The 15,640-nt window shown below is 54.6% G+C and overlaps 4 protein-coding genes across 4 annotated transcripts; 1 reads left to right on the top strand and 3 right to left on the bottom strand.

Moving 5' to 3' along the window:
- Positions 1-296: 296 nt before the first annotated feature.
- On the bottom strand, positions 297-3,951 carry BDY24DRAFT_400660 (uncharacterized protein). The gene is made up of 7 exons (XM_076641984.1): positions 3,227-3,951; positions 2,631-3,138; positions 2,333-2,512; positions 2,138-2,254; positions 1,827-2,056; positions 1,239-1,737; positions 297-1,163 (listed from the first exon to the last, which is right to left on the bottom strand). The coding sequence occupies exons 1-7, from the start codon at positions 3,719-3,721 to the stop codon at positions 370-372; spliced, it is 2,823 nt and encodes a 940-aa protein (XP_076493431.1). The 5' UTR covers positions 3,722-3,951; the 3' UTR covers positions 297-369.
- A 1,215-nt stretch (positions 3,952-5,166) lies between these two features.
- On the bottom strand, positions 5,167-7,229 carry BDY24DRAFT_418188 (uncharacterized protein; the record flags this gene model as incomplete). Its single annotated transcript, XM_076643814.1, has 8 exons — positions 5,167-5,276; positions 5,693-5,770; positions 5,845-5,884; positions 5,962-6,039; positions 6,237-6,632; positions 6,701-6,916; positions 6,987-7,034; positions 7,107-7,229. 8 exons carry the CDS (start codon positions 7,227-7,229, stop codon positions 5,167-5,169), a joined length of 1,089 nt encoding a protein of 362 aa, XP_076493432.1.
- A 60-nt stretch (positions 7,230-7,289) lies between these two features.
- On the top strand, positions 7,290-12,057 carry BDY24DRAFT_400663 (NRDE-2, necessary for RNA interference-domain-containing protein). The gene is made up of 11 exons (XM_076641985.1): positions 7,290-7,823; positions 7,904-8,016; positions 8,113-9,040; positions 9,140-9,185; positions 9,260-10,036; positions 10,118-10,207; positions 10,288-10,574; positions 10,643-10,710; positions 10,801-11,348; positions 11,434-11,552; positions 11,630-12,057. Exons 1-11 carry the CDS (start codon positions 7,349-7,351, stop codon positions 11,857-11,859), a joined length of 3,681 nt encoding a protein of 1,226 aa, XP_076493433.1. The 5' UTR covers positions 7,290-7,348; the 3' UTR covers positions 11,860-12,057.
- Positions 12,058-12,388: 331 nt separating this feature from the next.
- Positions 12,389-13,785, bottom strand: BDY24DRAFT_400665 (uncharacterized protein). The gene is made up of 5 exons (XM_076641986.1): positions 13,583-13,785; positions 13,196-13,497; positions 12,781-13,098; positions 12,530-12,709; positions 12,389-12,456 (listed from the first exon to the last, which is right to left on the bottom strand). The coding sequence occupies exons 1-4, from the start codon at positions 13,584-13,586 to the stop codon at positions 12,533-12,535; spliced, it is 801 nt and encodes a 266-aa protein (XP_076493434.1). The 5' UTR covers positions 13,587-13,785; the 3' UTR covers positions 12,389-12,456; positions 12,530-12,532.
- Between the last annotated feature and the right edge of the window lie 1,855 nt (positions 13,786-15,640).

The following is a 15,640-nucleotide window of genomic DNA, read 5'->3' on the forward strand; positions in this document are numbered from 1 at the left end:
CTGGGTAGAGCTCAAGCTAGGGAGAAAGATGGAAGAGGAGAGAGGGGTTGAGGTGAGGCGTTGAGTCGGGAGAAGGACGAGGACGAGGACAAAGAGAACGCGTCGAGAGGATGGGTTCGGACGAACTGAGGAGGATTGATGAAGGATGTTGCTGGAGTTGGGTTCGCTTAAGCAGGAGATGTACATGATCGCTTTCGCTGGGTGTAGTTGAGCTCGATCGAAGGCCGGGAGGAAGCAAGAGAGGGACCGGGAGGCTGAACGCGTCGTCGAGATTTCGAACCGAGCGATTCTAAAGACACGTTGACGCCGCTTCGCTTCCCGAGAAACGCCCATGGATCGTTCGAAGGATACGCTGCTACTACATCGTAACTAAACGTCCTCCTCAAACCTCCAGCAATCCACCTCGTTCAAGAACCCTCTCGCTCCTTCTCCCTCTCCCCATCGTCCGCTCAACGTCTCCCTCGACCCAGCCCAGTCCATGACCCTTCCAACCTGCCTCCTGCTCAGCCCTGAAGCTCTCGAGTAGGTGAGGATCTCCCGAACCAGCTCCAAGGGAAGTTTCTGCAGTCCTCCTCTTCCTCCTCCTCCCGTCCCGTACGCGTCCGAGGAATGAAGCATCGCTCGAAAAGACGGGAGTAGACCGAGAGCCGACGAGTGAGCGAGCTTCCTTCGAGCTCGGTTCTTCTCGAGAGAGTCGTTGAGACGATCCCTGAGGTAGTCGAAGCTCGTGTTTCTCCATCTTGGACGAGGGTCGAACCAGATCATCTGGACTGTCCGATTCGAATCCTCGACGACTTCGACGAGATCCTCCAGGGTTTCTTCGACGGTGAAGGTTGAGGTTCCACGAAGATCAAGGTATTCGAGGCCAGTACGGTTGAGGGAGAGGAGGTTGACGAGGGAGCTTTCAAGGAGGGAGATGGAGGAGGAGGTTGGGTTGTGGAAGAGACACGAGTTGTTGAAGGAGAGGTGTCGGACGGGAGATGCGGAGGATTGGCGAACAAAGTGTTCGAGAAGGGGTACGACGGATTCGGAGGATGAGGTGGTGAGGTGGGATAAGTCGAGGAGTCTAAGGGTGGGGTGGGAAGTCATGACGTCGACGAGGAAGGGAAGGGAGGCGAGGGAACAGTTGGACGTGACGCGAAGAGCCTTGAGAGTCGGTCGAGCTGGGAGGACGAACGAGGAAAAGAGAATTAGCTAAAGCTCAGACGAGCTCGAAAGTATGTTGAGCAAGGACTCACAATCTACAGCGACCTCAGTCTCCAGATCCTCCCCTCGAACAACCCATCTCTCCTCTCCCTCCCAACTCTCTTCCCGCTCTTCGACTCCCGACCCTTCACTAAACCGATCACCCTCGACCTCCCCAAGCTCTCCCCCATCTTCTCCCTCTTCGTCTTCATCCTCTTCCTCGTCGTCATATCCGTATTCCTCCTCGCTGTACTCGTAGATGTCGTCCTCCTCCCCGTTCATCCCGCCCAGCTGGTCACCGATCAATCCAGCTCCTCCTGACTTGAACTCCTGACCAGCTTCTCGTTGGATCCGATCAAACTGTTCAGCAGCAAACTGTCGAGCGTCTGGGTACTGGTATCCTCCTCCTTCCATTCGTTTCTCGAAGAGGAGGGTGTTGCAGGCTTGAATAGCGACGAGCAGGGCGTTTCTGGCGGAGAGCGGGAGCGATGCGTGAGCAGTCCAGAGAGCGTCGAAGAGGGTTTGGAGGGAGGGAGTAGTGAGAGGGAGTATCTGAATCGAAAAGAAAAACGTCGAAGGGGGACAGAAGTCAGCCCAGAAGAACAAAAAGGGCGAGAAGGAGCGACGAATCAAGAACAAACCTGAGGAGGGAGGCTGTCGACCACATCGACGACGAACGGGTATCCAGCAAGCGGGACTCCTTGACATCCAGTCTGGAGATACGAGAGGAAACCTTCGAAGGCTTTGGGGGTGGAAGGGAAGCGATTGTTGTCGTCGTCGGACGGTTCGACGTTCCAGGGATTGAATTCGTTGGGCCGCCTATCGCTGTACGAGACGGTCCATGGAGCGAGAAGCCAGCTTTCGGGGAGCTCTGGAGTAGCATAAGGAGGAAGTGGAATGATTTTGGGTATCAGCATCGAGGTTTCGAACCGGCGAAGGAGACGCGACTCACGCTTCAAGAAGAAGCTCAAAGCCTCCCACATGATTCCGACTACTTCTTCGCCCGTCTCGATCCAGCAATATATTAACACATGTGAGGCTACGAGCTTTAGATTCACTTCGATGAGATCTAGAAACCCCAGAGGAAACGACGGGGAAGTCAGTTCGAGGCGTCAAAACGAGGGAACGCGTTCTGTAGAGAACTGACCAGGTCGATGAGAGACAGCCTCCTTGAGAACCTCCCAGCCAGCAATCCTAACACTGGGTCGACCCAATCCCAACGGCTCGTCTTTCTGTCCAGATACCCAGATCGGGGAGAGGCACGACCAGAAACGACGGTCGGAAAGTAGCCGTTGAAGGAGGTCAGAGGCGTCGGCGTTCGGGGGTTCTGAATGATAGCATACGAGCGGTAGAGAACGGGGAAGCGGTCAGCTTGAGATATGAAGAAAGAGGAAAGTCTGCATCCCTCGGACGAGAAAGAAGGGGAATCAGAGGATGCGACTGACCTCTCATCAACTTCCGCACCGTGATCATCGCTCCACCTCTAATCCTCTCCTCGATCACCCTGTCTTCCTCCTCAGCCTTCTCAGCTTCATGTTCTCTCAACTTCCTCTTCTTCTTCCCGAGTTCATCACCTTCCACCGCCTCGTCAAGTTGCTCCCCCTTCCTGCTCTTCCTCGCGGCAGCTCTCTCCAGATGTCCTTCCGACTCGTCAACGCTCTCCCACAGTTTCACAGGAGTGAATAGCGACCACAGGAGGTAGGTAAGGACGTATTCGAGGTCGACGTTGCGAAGCGAGGTGATGGAGTAGCCGGAAGAGGGATTGGTGAACTCGGCGACGGCTAGGGCGACGAAGATGGATCCTGCGGCGTTGCGACGTCTTGCGAAGGGTGTTTCGAGGAGATGAAGTGACTCGGAGACGAAGTTGGGATGGTGTTTGAGGAGGAGGGAGTGGACTGAGAGGGTTTGCGACGTGAGGGTGGGAGCGAGAAGGAGGGAAGGAAGATGGTGAAGCTGCGAAGGAAGAAGAAGCGGGCATCAGTGCTGAGAGGAAGAGGGAGAGCTAAAGATTATATAGTGATATGAAGAGGTTCGTGCATACCCAAAGAGGACCGATACGGTCGACCCAGCTGTCGTCCTCGAACGCGTCGTCCTGAGCTCGTCCTCCTCCCGTCGAAGCGACCTGATCCTCCGATTCCAGACCCGTTCCCCTCAGTGTCTCAGCCGTGGCCTCCTCAACTGGCCTCTCCATAGTCGGAGCCATCCCTTCGTCTGCCTTGCGACCCCACGACCTCAAAACCGAGACGGCTTCGAGTCGCTTCTGGAGGTCCGAGAGAGCCCATCCTCGTTGAGCGTCCGTCTGCTTCTTCTGACCAAGTCGATGGAGGATATCAACGAGCTCGTCGGGAATCTTGTTGTAAAGGTTGTAGGTGTGGATGGGAGAGAATCGAGGGTAGTAGACGGGAGGGTTGGCTGTGGGAGAGGTTGAAAGCGGAGGGTGGGAAGAGATGAAGGGAGGTGAAGGAACGTTTGGGATGTTCCAGGAGGCCTTTTCCAGTTGATTCGAGGTGGGTTTCGATGGAGTGGATTTCGACATTGTCGTGACGTTGAGGCGAGGCTGAGGTAGGAGGAGAAAGGGTCGAACGAGTCGACGTGGAAGGACGAAAGAACAAAGGGGTTGAGCTCGTGCGGAGAAGAAGAGCTATGTAAGTCGAGCTGGTTAGAGTGAGAGGTATAGACGAAGAGCAGGGGTATAGGAGGGGTGAAGGGTATGTAGAGGCGGCTCGGGGAAGATCTTCGACTTTTTGGGGTGGCGGTTTGAGTCAAGAGGGAGGGATCGAAGGAGGAGGAGGAAGTTGAGCTCGGTAGTTGACCTCCAACTCGATTCTGCCTCCGTCCTCCCTTCAAACCCAAGATGAACTTCGTTCGAGTTCCTAGATTCCCCCACAAGATTCTCAAAAGCCTGGTCCTTTTGCGATGATTCTACCCTCGCCGTCGCAGCTCAATTCAGCCTCACCTTTCTCGACCTCTCGTCTTTGTTCCTGTCCGACGACATCGCCCTCCAAGACGCTCGAGGCCTCGAAAGACTTCTCTGCTGCTCCTCAGTCAATCCAATACTTTGTTCGTCATCCCAGCTTGTCTGTAGGTAACTCTCGAACTTTGCCCGAAACCTCCCCTCGAATCGCTCGTTCCCTCGCTGCTTCTTGAATCTCGCACTTCATCTCCGTCTCCAGCACTGAGAGGGAAAGTTCCCTCAGCAGTGGAATTCTCAAAATCCTTTTCCCGCCTAAGACAGCTCGAGCTATGGTTTTCATACTCATCAACGGATGATCCACCTCTATCGATCCTCGAACTCTTCGACGTCGTCGACTTCTCCTCGCCATCAAAAAGGAAGCGATTGAGGGTCTCGTTCTGATTGGATCAGACTCCTATAATTCTTTTCTCGCGCATCATTCCTTCGTCGAAGCTTCAACGCTGGAACCGATTCGCAGAGGTCGCCCTCCCCACTCCCTCTGCGACGCGTCAATCCTCCCACTTCCTCTCTGTCTTCCTTCCCCCTCTCATTAGAACTCGGCTCCAACCGACGGCAACTCTGTTTCTAGTCGCTGAAGCCAGTTCAGCTCCAGTAGCATCCCTCAGCAAGACTCCTCAGCTCATCCGAACCCATCGTCGACTCGACGCGTCGTCCTCGTCCTCCTCTCGAACTAACGCCTCACCTCAACCCCTCTCTCCTCTTCCATCTTTCTCCCCAGCTTGAGCTCTACCCAGTACCCTCCCTTGATCAGCGAGCTCTGATAAACCCTCCCCTGAGGGTCTCATCGAACGTAGTCGCTCTTTCCCAGCCCCGAACCCAAAGAAATTGATGAAACAGTTGAGGGTTGTCTTTATAGTCGTAAAAGAGTAGAGAGAGAGAAAACGTTGCAATTTATGGGGGGGGAGAGTGGGAGGTGCAGTTGAAGAACCTATGCAAAGGGGGATGCAAAACGAGAAGAAACACGAAACCGCAAAGATAGAAAGCTAGCTAGTCTACTAGAGAGCTGCTTAATACCTGTAGTGGTCAGGCTTGTAGGGTCCGTTAACAGGAAGCCCCAGGTAGTCAGACTGGACGGTCGAGAGAGTAGTGAGCTTAACGTTCAACTGAGCGAGATGGGCTGGGGAAACGAACGAAAACGGCGACGCAAGAAAGAAGAGAGGAACATCGAAGGTCGGCACAGCGACTCGATTAGTTTAGATTGAGTTACACTTGGCCTTCAGGCTCAGGCGAGCTGACATGCGCATAAGGGGAGGAGGAGGGGAAAGCAGACGCGTCGCGACTTCGTTTTTGTTTCCCGTTTCTTCTGCGAGCGAGATCGAAGAGGACGAAGCCTTTCAATGACCATGCTTCAAACCGTATCTGAAAAAGCGGTTTTTCTCGTTTGATCGAGAAAATGGAGAAAGCATGGGCTGCCCGGCGGGCACGACTCGAGGGCGGGTGGGTCAAAAAGACTGGACGAGGAAAAAGAAGAAATCGAGACAGTTCAGCCTTTCTCTTCGGTTTACCGCAACAAGAATGACGGATATTACTCACCGACGTTCGTTGAGTACGTAAGGGCTGATGGGTAGGCCAGGGACGAAGGTGGGTAGGAGGTAGAGGTGCGTTCGAGGGCTGAAGGCGGAACGAGAAGAAAGGTGAGGTCAGCAGAGTTGATCGGGAAGAGGGATGGGGATTGTTTGACTGACTGGTCGAGCACGTAGGAGCTGAGTGAAGAGTACCAGTGATCTGAAGAGGGGAGCGATCAAAGGAGTCAGCAAGTCGCGTCTCGTCGAACGGTCGGGCACGGGAAGAAGGGAACGAACGTACCGATTCAGATGGCGACTACCAGCATCGTGGGAAGCACTGAATTTTGTGTCGTTTCCAATCGGCTCGTTGATGCTCTGAGAGAGAAGAGGAAGAAAAGAGGAAGGATCAGGCTGAGTCGCGTCGAGGAGAAGGCACAAGGGCTGAAATAGCATGTACCTCTCGAGCAATATCGAACTGCCATACACTGGGAGCCGAAAGTCGAAGCAGGTTTAATACCGAAACACGTCTAGATGCCGAGAAGAAGATAACGAGAAGGGATAGCCAGACTTACTCGTCCGCAAGCCAACAGCTCTTTCCCCTCTCCATAACGATCCGACACCTCGTGAGCTTGATAGAGCTCGCAGCACCACCAAGCCCAGCTGTGAGCCTTTAAAAATTCCGATCTAGGACCCACCGAGTAACCTCCTCCCTTCCCGCTCTCTACGAAACGCGTCAACCATCGAAGGTCGTCAAGGAAGGTCTCGCCCCAGTCGTCCACCCGGCCTGAGGACAAGAGCGCGTGTAGGAAACCGAGTCGAGCCTGGATTCGAGCCGAGGTCGACGAGGCAACAGGAGGGAAGGTAGGTGTATCGTTCGATTGGGAGAGGTCCAAGCAGATTCGTCCAGAGAGGGAGCGCAGAAGCTCAGGAAGCAGGGGAAGAAGTCGGCGGTGCTTGTTTGAGGCGAGCTGAATAACGAGCAGAAGGAAGAGAGGGCGTCAGACTAGGTTCTAAGAGAAGCAGCATGACTACGAACCGCAAGGGTTTCGAAAGGAAGACAGGAGAGTTGATCTACGACGAGAGACCACAGCGCTCGAGCCTTCTCCGGCTGCTCTCTGATGAATCTCCCCGCGATGGGAGTTGAGATCAATAAGGCGGCCCACCACGATAGAATTGATCCATCTTTGGCGAAGAGGTCGAAGGAGCTATAGAGGTCGAAGAAGGCCGGTAGCGCTCGAGCGGCGAAGGAGAGCTGTTTTGAGCCAGCGGACGGGAGGTCTGTCAGGAGCTCGAACGGCTTCTCTGAGGAAGTAGATGCAAACCGTGAAGATCCGTTTCTTGTTGATATCCACTTCCTGTAGTGCGTCTCTCTGGAAGTAATCGAGACGCTGTCGTGAGTTGGCAGGGAGACAGAGGGAAAGAGTTGGGGTCGGGGAGCTCACGAGTTGATCGAGAAGATCAATCTGAAGTTCGGAGTCAGGATCCAAGGACCATGAGAGACCTCCATCCAGTGAGACGATTCCAAAGAGACTGGCGAGGTATTCAGGAGTGAGTTCCGAGGTCATGGCGAAGAGAAGAGGAGAGAAGGGGAAGGAGAAGGAGGGCAAGATGCTGTTCGAGGTCAACTTCCTTCTCCCTCCCTTCTTTCGAGTTTTGACCTTCAACGACCAGCACAGACGCCTTTATGAGCGCTCCTCCTCCTCCTTCTTTCTCCAGCTTCCCAGATCTCGAATCTCTCCGACCACCTCAGCAGCCGTCCCAAAAAGATCGAGATCGTCCGTCAAAACGAGCGAGGAGATCGGTCGAGGTGGAGGAGGACGACGACGAACGAAGGCGGAAGGAGAGTAGCAGCTCCAGCCGAAGAAAGGACAGGGACAGAGACGATGATGGACACGAGAGGAAGGATAGGAAGGATAGGAAACATGGAAGCCACAGGGATCGAGAAACAGACCGAGAGAGGGAGAAGAGGAAGGAGAAGGAGAGGTCCTCGACGTCGTCCAAACACCACCATCGCTCTCGTCCCCTCACTCCTCCTCCCCCACCACCACCACCAGCAGCAGCTTCTACTCTCTTCTACAAGGATTCCAGAGGAGACGAGGCCAACAAGACTTACGGATCTCTCCACGGACCTAGCGTAGCAAAGTTCTATCGTTCAGGCGGTGAGCTTCCATTCTCCTTCCTTTCCTTTCAGATTCGACGACTCAAGCTCACCAATCGCTTCGCTGCTTCGATTTCACAGCTGGAAACATCATCGGATTCCCCAGAGGAGTCAAGATTACCAGAGCCTCTTCCAGAGCGGGAGGGAAGACGCTGGAGGTGGAGTGGAATCGTCCTCAAGGAGGATCGTACTCGGTGAGCTTCGTTCTCGCCTTCCTTCGAGACGTCGCGTCCTCGTCAATCCTCCGCTGACCTTATCTGGTCTCCGCGTTCCCTTTCGTCCTCTTTTAGACTCCCCGTTACACCGACACCTCTTCCAGACCTCTCCTTTCCTCCTCCTCACGCGTTCGACTCCTTCCCTCCTCGACAACCGACCCTTCGTCCACCTTCCTCCCCTCCTTCGTCGCCCTCCCGAAATCGAAGCCTCCACCCTCAACCTCCTCCTCCTCCAAAACCATCGAGGACCAAGCCTATCGATCCATTCACCCAGCTTCCGACTCCTCCTCGGACTCGGACGAAGAAGAGGACGAAGCTTCGAAGGCTCTCTCAGAAGGCATCTTCGGAGCTCTCAAACCGCCTCCCGACGAGCTGTCTTCAGAGGAGGAGGAAGAGGAAGGAGAGACAGCCGATAGTCTCGTGCGGTCAAAGAATCTCTACTACTCCCAAAAGGTCAAATCGGATCCTCTGGACGTCGATGCATGGCTAGCTTGGGCGACCTTTTCCTCCACCGTTGGATTCTCGTCGTCGTCGGAGATCAACTCTTCCTTCACTTCCTCCTCACGCGACTCAAGCCTCAACTTCAACGTCAACACCCCTAATCTCTACTCTCGGTCAACCATCATCCTCACCCATCTCACACACGCCCTCGCAACCTCGCCTTCCCTCTCCCTCTCGTCCCGCTTCATGCTCGCTCTCCTCTCCGCCTCGCAGGAAGTCGAACCTCCGTCAAAGGTTGCCGAGCGTTGGGACGAAGTACTGGAGGGACCTCTGGGAGGGGAGATCGATGTTTGGAGAGCCTGGGGTGGGTGGAGGATGGAGACGATCACGAGTGAGGGACCCGAAGGAGGAGGAGACGTGACTGCTGGTTGGGCGGAGGACGGGCTGGAGAGGTTGAGAAAGGTTTGGGATGGGCTGGGGGAGAGGAGCTACAAGAGGGAGGATGTGGAAGGGATCGAGGTGTATCTGGTGCTGAGAGCGTGTCTGGGACTGAAGGAAGCTGGTGAGTGTCGAGACGCGACGCGTCGAGAGGGCGATCGAAACGAAGTGCAGATGAGCTGACTCGTCTTTTCGTCTCCCTCGTGGCTTGTTTCACTATCAGGGTACCCGGAGAGAGCTCTCGCAATAATGCAGGCTCAGATCGAGCTGTGAGTCTTCACTTTCCGCTCGACGCGTCTTCCTCTTCTCTCCGAGCCTAACTCTCGTCTTTTTATCGATGCAGAACTTTCTTTCCCCCGCCGAGTCTCGTCAATCAACCCTTCAAGGACCTCACTGCCTCCCTCGAAGACTTCTGGGACTCAGAAGCTCCTCGTTTCGGCGAAGAGGGAGCCCAGGGTTGGTCTCGTTTTGATCCTTCGTCGCCGCCCCCTCCACCACCACCGCCTTCTTCGTCTCCACCTCCTCCTTCCTCCGCACCCGAAGATGAGCCTTTCTCTCGCTGGCTAGCAACCGAAACTTTCGCCTCGACTTCTCTCCTCCCATCTCGAACAACCGATCCTCCCATCACCGTCCTCGCACCTTCCTCCGACGACTCCGAACCCCTCACCAACGAAGAAGACCCCTACCACCTCGTTCTCTTCGCCGACATCAAATCCTTCCTCTTCCCAATCCAATCACCCAACATCAAACCTCACCTCCTCTACGCTCTCTTCACCTTCTTCAACCTCCCGTTCACTCCTCCCGACACCTCGACTTCCACACCCTTCTTCTCCGATCCTTTCCTTCGGAACGAGCTCGCCTACTCCTCTTCCCTCAGGAATCAGTTCTGGCCTGATCATCTGAAGGGGATCAAGCCTGGACGAAGGCTGATCGGCGAAGCAGAGTCGAGGGACTTGGGAGGGATGGAGCCGGAGATCGAGGCTGGGATGGGAGCTCCGTGGGAGTGTCCTGTGAAGCTTTGGCCAGTAGACGTGGAGGGACTGTTCAGGAGAAAGGGGACCAGTGGGTTCGGTCTTCTTGAGAAGGGGATGGTGGACGTTGGGTTGAGAGGTTTCGTTTCGTGAGTTCAGGCTTCGTTTCGTTGATCGAACGATGTGTCGTGTTTTTTTCTGACCTCTCCTTCCCTCTCACGCACTTACAGACGAGCTCTCGATCAGATTCGAGGACTCTATCCTGATCCGGTTTTCGCGCTTTACGCGTTTTCGTTCGAGGCGACGTACAACCCGAAGGCGTTCGTCCTCCGTCCCTCCTTCTTTCGTCTGCTCTCGGCGTTTTCGATCTGACTCTGGTCCCTTATGCTGAATTTCTCAGTGCTGTCAAGCTCGCCAAGTCCGTCCTCGCCCAACATCGTGATTCGCTCAGTCTTTGGGACGGCTACGCTCGTCTCGAGCGTCAACGAGGGAAGATCGAGGAGGCTCGGAAGGTGTACGTGACTGCTCTCTCCCTGAGCTCGGAAGAAGTCAAGAAGATGAGCTCGGAGGGAAGGGGTGATGCCTGGAAGCTGTGGAGAGGTTGGGCTGAGATGGAGTGGGAGCAGAAGGACGAGAAGAGGGTCCTGCAGGTCATCTCTGCTGCTGCTGGACCAGTCGGATTGCTGGGTGAGTGGAATCTTGTTTCTCAGCTTTCCCTACGTTCTGAGACTGATAAAGCTCTTTTGCTCTCTCAGACGGACTCCTCAAGCCTTCCGACTCAACCTCGTCGTTGACGCCCACTCAGATCCTCTCGACGCGACAGGTCAGCTCTCCTTCTTCTGCTTCTCTCTTCGATGAGACGATGAGACCCCAATCGAGGCTGAAGTTTTTTTTCTCTATTGCTACTTTTCAGTTCTACTCCCAAACCATCGCCGCCTCCCTCTCCCCTGACTCGCCTCAATCCCTCACGCAGAACACAACCCACCTCATCTTCCTCTCCGCCCTCTTCGAGTACTTCACCACCGGTCTCTCGGCCGCCTCAGACGTCTACGAACGCTTCCTCGCCTCCGCCACCTCCTTTCTCACCCCTCTCGAACTCGAAGAAACCTGGATCTCCTACACGTCCCTTCTCTATCGCCACACCCTCTCTCCCTCGCCCTTCCGTCCAGCTCAGATCCGAAGCGTTCTCGAGCGAGCTATCGAAGCTTTCCCGAGCAATACGGCTCTGCTGAGCTTGTACGCTGGCACGGAGATGAGGATGAAGTTCCAGAATCGAGTGAGGAGGACGTTGGAGGAGAAGGTGCTGGGTGGTGGAGTCGGAGAGGACGGGAAGCAGAGCGGGAAGGGAGAGGGAGCGGGAGGGTGGTTGTTTGCGATTTGGTTGGAGCTGTTTATGGTCAAGGGGAGGCATAACGAGTGGGCGGTTAGAAGGTTGCTGGAGAGGGCTTTGGATCGACCGAGGTGAGTTTCAATCGATCTCAGCGCGTCTCGACGTTGACCGATGGGAAAGCTGACCTTCTCGCTTCTTCTTTCGATTCTGTTGCAGTACGAGAAGCTCCATCTCCCTCTGGAGAATCGCTATCGAGCATGAAATCCTTCTCGGTCAACCAGCTCGAGCGAAGGGTCTCCTTTATCGAGCGATCAAGGCCTGTCCGTGGTCGAAAGGTTCGTCGTTCATCTCTTCCGTTCCTTCCCTTGATTCTTCTCGAACTGATCATCTCTGCTTCTCCCCTCGGCTTCAGATCTCTACCTTCTTCCCTTCGGACCTCTCCGCTCCTCCTTCACCGCCAAAGAACTCGAGGAAGTCGCCGACCTGATGGCTGACAGGAAGATCCGAGTGCGCGTCGAGATGGGGACCTTTTTGGAGGGATGGGGAGGAGACGGAGAGTCCTCGGAAGAGGAGGAAGTCGGAGAGGACGAGAGGATTTTGATCCGAAACCAGGAGGAGAGGAGGTTGTTGATGCCTTACTAGATATATGTGCGTAGCCTTGCCTGCTCGTTTTTCTCGAGCGAGAGGTCTGTCGCATTCCTCCAGCTCTCTTCTAACGCCGAACGAAGCATTCGTTCGCTACCTCGAGAAGTTCTCGCCTTTGAATCTGAATATCGAAGGGAGAATGGTGATCGCGAAGGAGACCAAGCAGGAGAGGGAGTGGGGTCTGGTGGAGGAGAGAGATGAAGGAGCGGAGGCAGGTCGGGTTTGGGTTTGGGAGGTGTGATGGATGGATGGACTTTTCGATCTGAGGAGGAGAGGGTCATAGAGAGAGTCCAATTCGATTAAAGCGTCGTAGAGTATCGTAAAAGAAGGAGGGTACGACGAAATGACGGAGACGGCGAGAAGAAAAGAAGAACGAAACGAGCGAGCGAGCGAGCGAGTGAGCGAAGAAATGCAAGAAAAGGTTCAAAGAAGGGAACGAGGACTCAGGTATAAGCAAAGGAGAAGAAGCAAGATATCTTAGGAGAGCGGAAGAGCAGAGACGCGAAGATAATGATGAAGAAGAGAGGCAAGGAACCGAGGACACGTCTCTCCTTCCGTCACCAACCTCCTCCTCCTCCTCCTCCTCGAAGCATCCTGATCAAGTCCAAAACGAGACACAAGCGCGTTTCAGCTACTGCGATACCAGATTTCGATCCCCAAGACTCACCTCTCAACGTTCTCCCTCCCGTAAAAAGCAACGAGTTGAGCGAAATCCTGCGGCGACGGCATCATCGGTGCGAACCCTGTTCCCATTGGATCGACCATCGAAGTATTGAGCTGCTGGTAGCCGGTATTGGGTGGGAAGAAGCCGAAGGAAGGGAAGGGTTGTTGGTACGGAGGGTTGAAGCTGTGAAAGGACGACGCGTCAGGTTTTGTTCTCGACGCAGTGGATTCGGGCAGAGACGAAGAGATGCTCACAAGTTTCTGTGAGGGGAGAAAGGCGAATTGGGATAGACGTTCAAGTTGACGGCGGGAGGTGAGATCATTGGACGAGGCAGAGGAGCGGGAGGTCTGGAAGCGATGCGAGACGACAACGACGACGACGACGAGTCGTTGGAACGAGCGAATATGGCGAGAAGGATGTCGGCTCGTCGAGGGGACCTCCCTTTGAAGAACTCGTCGAGTCCGAAGATCGAGGGAAGAGTCTCGTTCGGCCCGATTCGCAAAAGGTAGAACTTGGTCGTCGCTCGGTTGTGATCCGTCGTTTTGTCGGAGACGAAGACGAGGTCCGAATCGCTGTTCAGCCATCGAGAAGCGGTAAAGACGAGGAAGATGTCATCAGCTTAATCGGCAAAAGACGAAGCTGAACGACGCGTCAAAGTCGACGACTCACCTCGATCTCTCTGCCCTCTTCAACTGCTCCAACTTGAGCCCACTCAGATCCTCCTCGATCGAGATCTCGTAGATGTAGACCGACCTCTTGTTCGAGACTCCCATGCAGATCTGAGCCTCTTTGAGGAAGGACCGAGACGTCTCCTTCGGTACGACTCCGCCGAGGGTGAGGTTGGAGGACGGGAAGAGAGGAGACGAAGGGAAGAGAGGTGCGGGAAGAGGGTAGGTAGGGTAGGTGAGTCCTGGGATTCGGTTCGCTCGGATTTTGATTCGGGAGTGTGAGCTGGTCGAAGAGAGCTGGAGCTGATTGAGGGAGAGGAGAAGAAGACGAACGATCAGTCTCGGATCGAGAGCGACGCGTCAAAGCTAGCAGGGCGTGAAGACTCACACATCCCTTCCAGACCCTAGGCCAGCTAGAAATAGACGAGACTTGAGAGAAGGGATTGGGCAAGCGATGGGGAACGTCTGCCGATCGACGAAATTCAGGTCCTGTTCGAAGGATTGAGACGATTCGTTCCTTTGGGACTCGAACGCCGTTGAGGACGAAGATCTGCTTGTCCTTGAGTAGAGCCGAGCCGAGGTTCTCGTAACCGAAGTACTGAAGCCTCGCTGTAAGCTTGAGAAGGTTGAAGGTGAATCCTGGAGTCGTGGTCAAGACGAAACGAAAGTCAACGAAGGGTTTTTGGATGAGCTGGGAGCCAAGTAAAGTTGAAAGAATTCACCGTCCATCATCTTGATGGTCTCAACACACATGGTTGCTGAAGATGGGGAATAACGAGAAAAGGGTCAGTCAAGACGCGCTTTCGAGAGAGACGACAAAAAAAGCACGAACCCGCTTGTCGAGTGGTGAAGCAGACGCTTCCGCTGGCTGTCCATCTTCCACTCTGCTCTCGAGGAGTGATCGTAGTACTGGATGGGGTTAATCAAGAAGACGACGAGCCCTCAGCTTCCTGCTTCGGAACGAGAAGGGGAACGACGTAAAGAACCAACGCGTCGAAATCGAGACTCACTTCCAGACTGATCCGAAGGCAGAAAAGAGTGAAGAGAGTTGATCCATCGTCGTTCCGTCAGGAACGTTCTATAACCAAGATGAGAGGAGGAGGTCAGTGGGAGGTTCGACGTTGAGGGGAGCAGGGACGATGATCGGGACTCACGTCGACGAAGACGCGTCGTGCGAAGCAGAGCTGCCCTGGTGATGGGGATATGAGCTCGTTGAGATTCATCTCGGAGAGTCTGTTTTATGAACCAACGGGTGTATCAGTCATATGAGTTGCAGGAAGATGTCTGAGGGGAGCGAAAAGGAGAGACGACTAACGGGAAGTTGTCTTGCTCTCGACGCGAACCCTCTCGAATCGATCCTTCCACCTTGGCTCGCTTGATGGATAGTTCAGATTGAGCAGAGAGGGAAGAGGAGCTGTGGGACGAAGTCGAACAGGAGAGGTGACCAAACATCAGCGAAAGGAGAGAGCGAGAACGTGTCGGCCTGAAAAGTGACCGAGCTCACCTCGTTCTTGATCTTTCAACGTCAGATCCCTCCTCCTCAGCCTTCCTCTTGAACGTCAATACCTGAGGCGAGAAGGAGGCCTTCTCGACGGAAGGTAGCGAGTGAGATCTATCAACAGAAAAAGGAGGAGGAGAAGGGATCAGCTTTCAGACCGTTCAAAAGAGAGGACGAGCTCATCAGCTCGGGTTGAAAAAACGCACTTCTCAGAGCCCAGGTCAGGCGAGAAAGGAGGAGTAGCTAAGAAGGAATTTGATGCTTGATCCCTCTTGCTCTGAGTACTCCTGGGAGAGACGCAATTCACCGAGAAGGGAAGGAAGAGTCAGAGTGACGGCTGAGGAGAGAGGAGGCAGGAACGAGAACTCGACGAACCTTCCCAGAACGCCTCCCTCCACACCTGCACTCATCGCTCTCGGCTCATCGAGGCTTGATATAGCCCATAGAGACGCCAAGAGTCAGCTTCGAAGTCCTCCTCGAGAGGAGGGGAGCAGAGAAGAAAGCACATCCACTCACGTCCTCGCCATCTCCAGCTCCGTCTCCCTCTCTTTGCTCTCCTTCTCCCTCTCCAGCCTCTTCTTCCTCCCAGGTCTCTCCGGCACAGGTAAGCCGCACTCTCGAAGGATCGCATCAGATCTACGAAGAAAGTGCAATTGACAAGAGGGCGATCAGAACCAGCTTGAGAGAGACGAGGGAGGTGGGAAGAGCTCGCGCTCTGGGACTCACTCGTCGTAGACCTTCCTCGTTTCCTCGTCCTCTTCTCCGTCCGAAGACTCCAGCTCGGGAGAGAGATCCACAGGTTTCAAAGTCTGAGCTGTAGAGGACATTTCTAGAGAAAAAGTGCTGGAAGGGAGGTGGTGGGTTGCGGAAGGAAAGAGTGTCGAAAGGTGCGAGCTCACACTTCGCCTCCTCCTGCCCTTCTCTTCTCTCTGCAAACTCCATCAGTCC

This window comes from Mrakia frigida (genome assembly GCF_051309035.1).
Source record: "Mrakia frigida strain ATCC 22029 unplaced genomic scaffold BDY24scaffold_35, whole genome shotgun sequence".
Taxonomy (NCBI): domain Eukaryota; kingdom Fungi; phylum Basidiomycota; class Tremellomycetes; order Cystofilobasidiales; family Mrakiaceae; genus Mrakia; species Mrakia frigida.

Coding starts and splice junctions, on each gene's coding strand:
- BDY24DRAFT_400660 (XM_076641984.1), bottom strand. CDS start 3,721: ATGTCGAAATCCACTCCATCGAAACCCACCTCGAATCAACTGGAAAAG. Junction 2,513..2,630: donor GGTGCGGAAGTTGATGAGAG/GTCAGTCGCATC, acceptor GCTATCATTCAG/AACCCCCGAACGCCGACGCC. Junction 1,738..1,826: donor TCGACAGCCTCCCTCCTCAG/GTTTGTTCTTGA, acceptor TTTTCGATTCAG/ATACTCCCTCTCACTACTCC.
- BDY24DRAFT_400663 (XM_076641985.1), top strand. CDS start 7,349: ATGAGCGCTCCTCCTCCTCCTTCTTTCTCCAGCTTCCCAGATCTCGAA. Junction 10,711..10,800: donor AGATCCTCTCGACGCGACAG/GTCAGCTCTCCT, acceptor GCTACTTTTCAG/TTCTACTCCCAAACCATCGC. Junction 11,349..11,433: donor AGGGCTTTGGATCGACCGAG/GTGAGTTTCAAT, acceptor ATTCTGTTGCAG/TACGAGAAGCTCCATCTCCC.
- BDY24DRAFT_400665 (XM_076641986.1), bottom strand. Junction 13,099..13,195: donor AAGAGGGCAGAGAGATCGAG/GTGAGTCGTCGA, acceptor ATGGCTGAACAG/CGATTCGGACCTCGTCTTCG. Junction 12,710..12,780: donor TTCTCCCCTCACAGAAACTT/GTGAGCATCTCT, acceptor GTCCTTTCACAG/CTTCAACCCTCCGTACCAAC.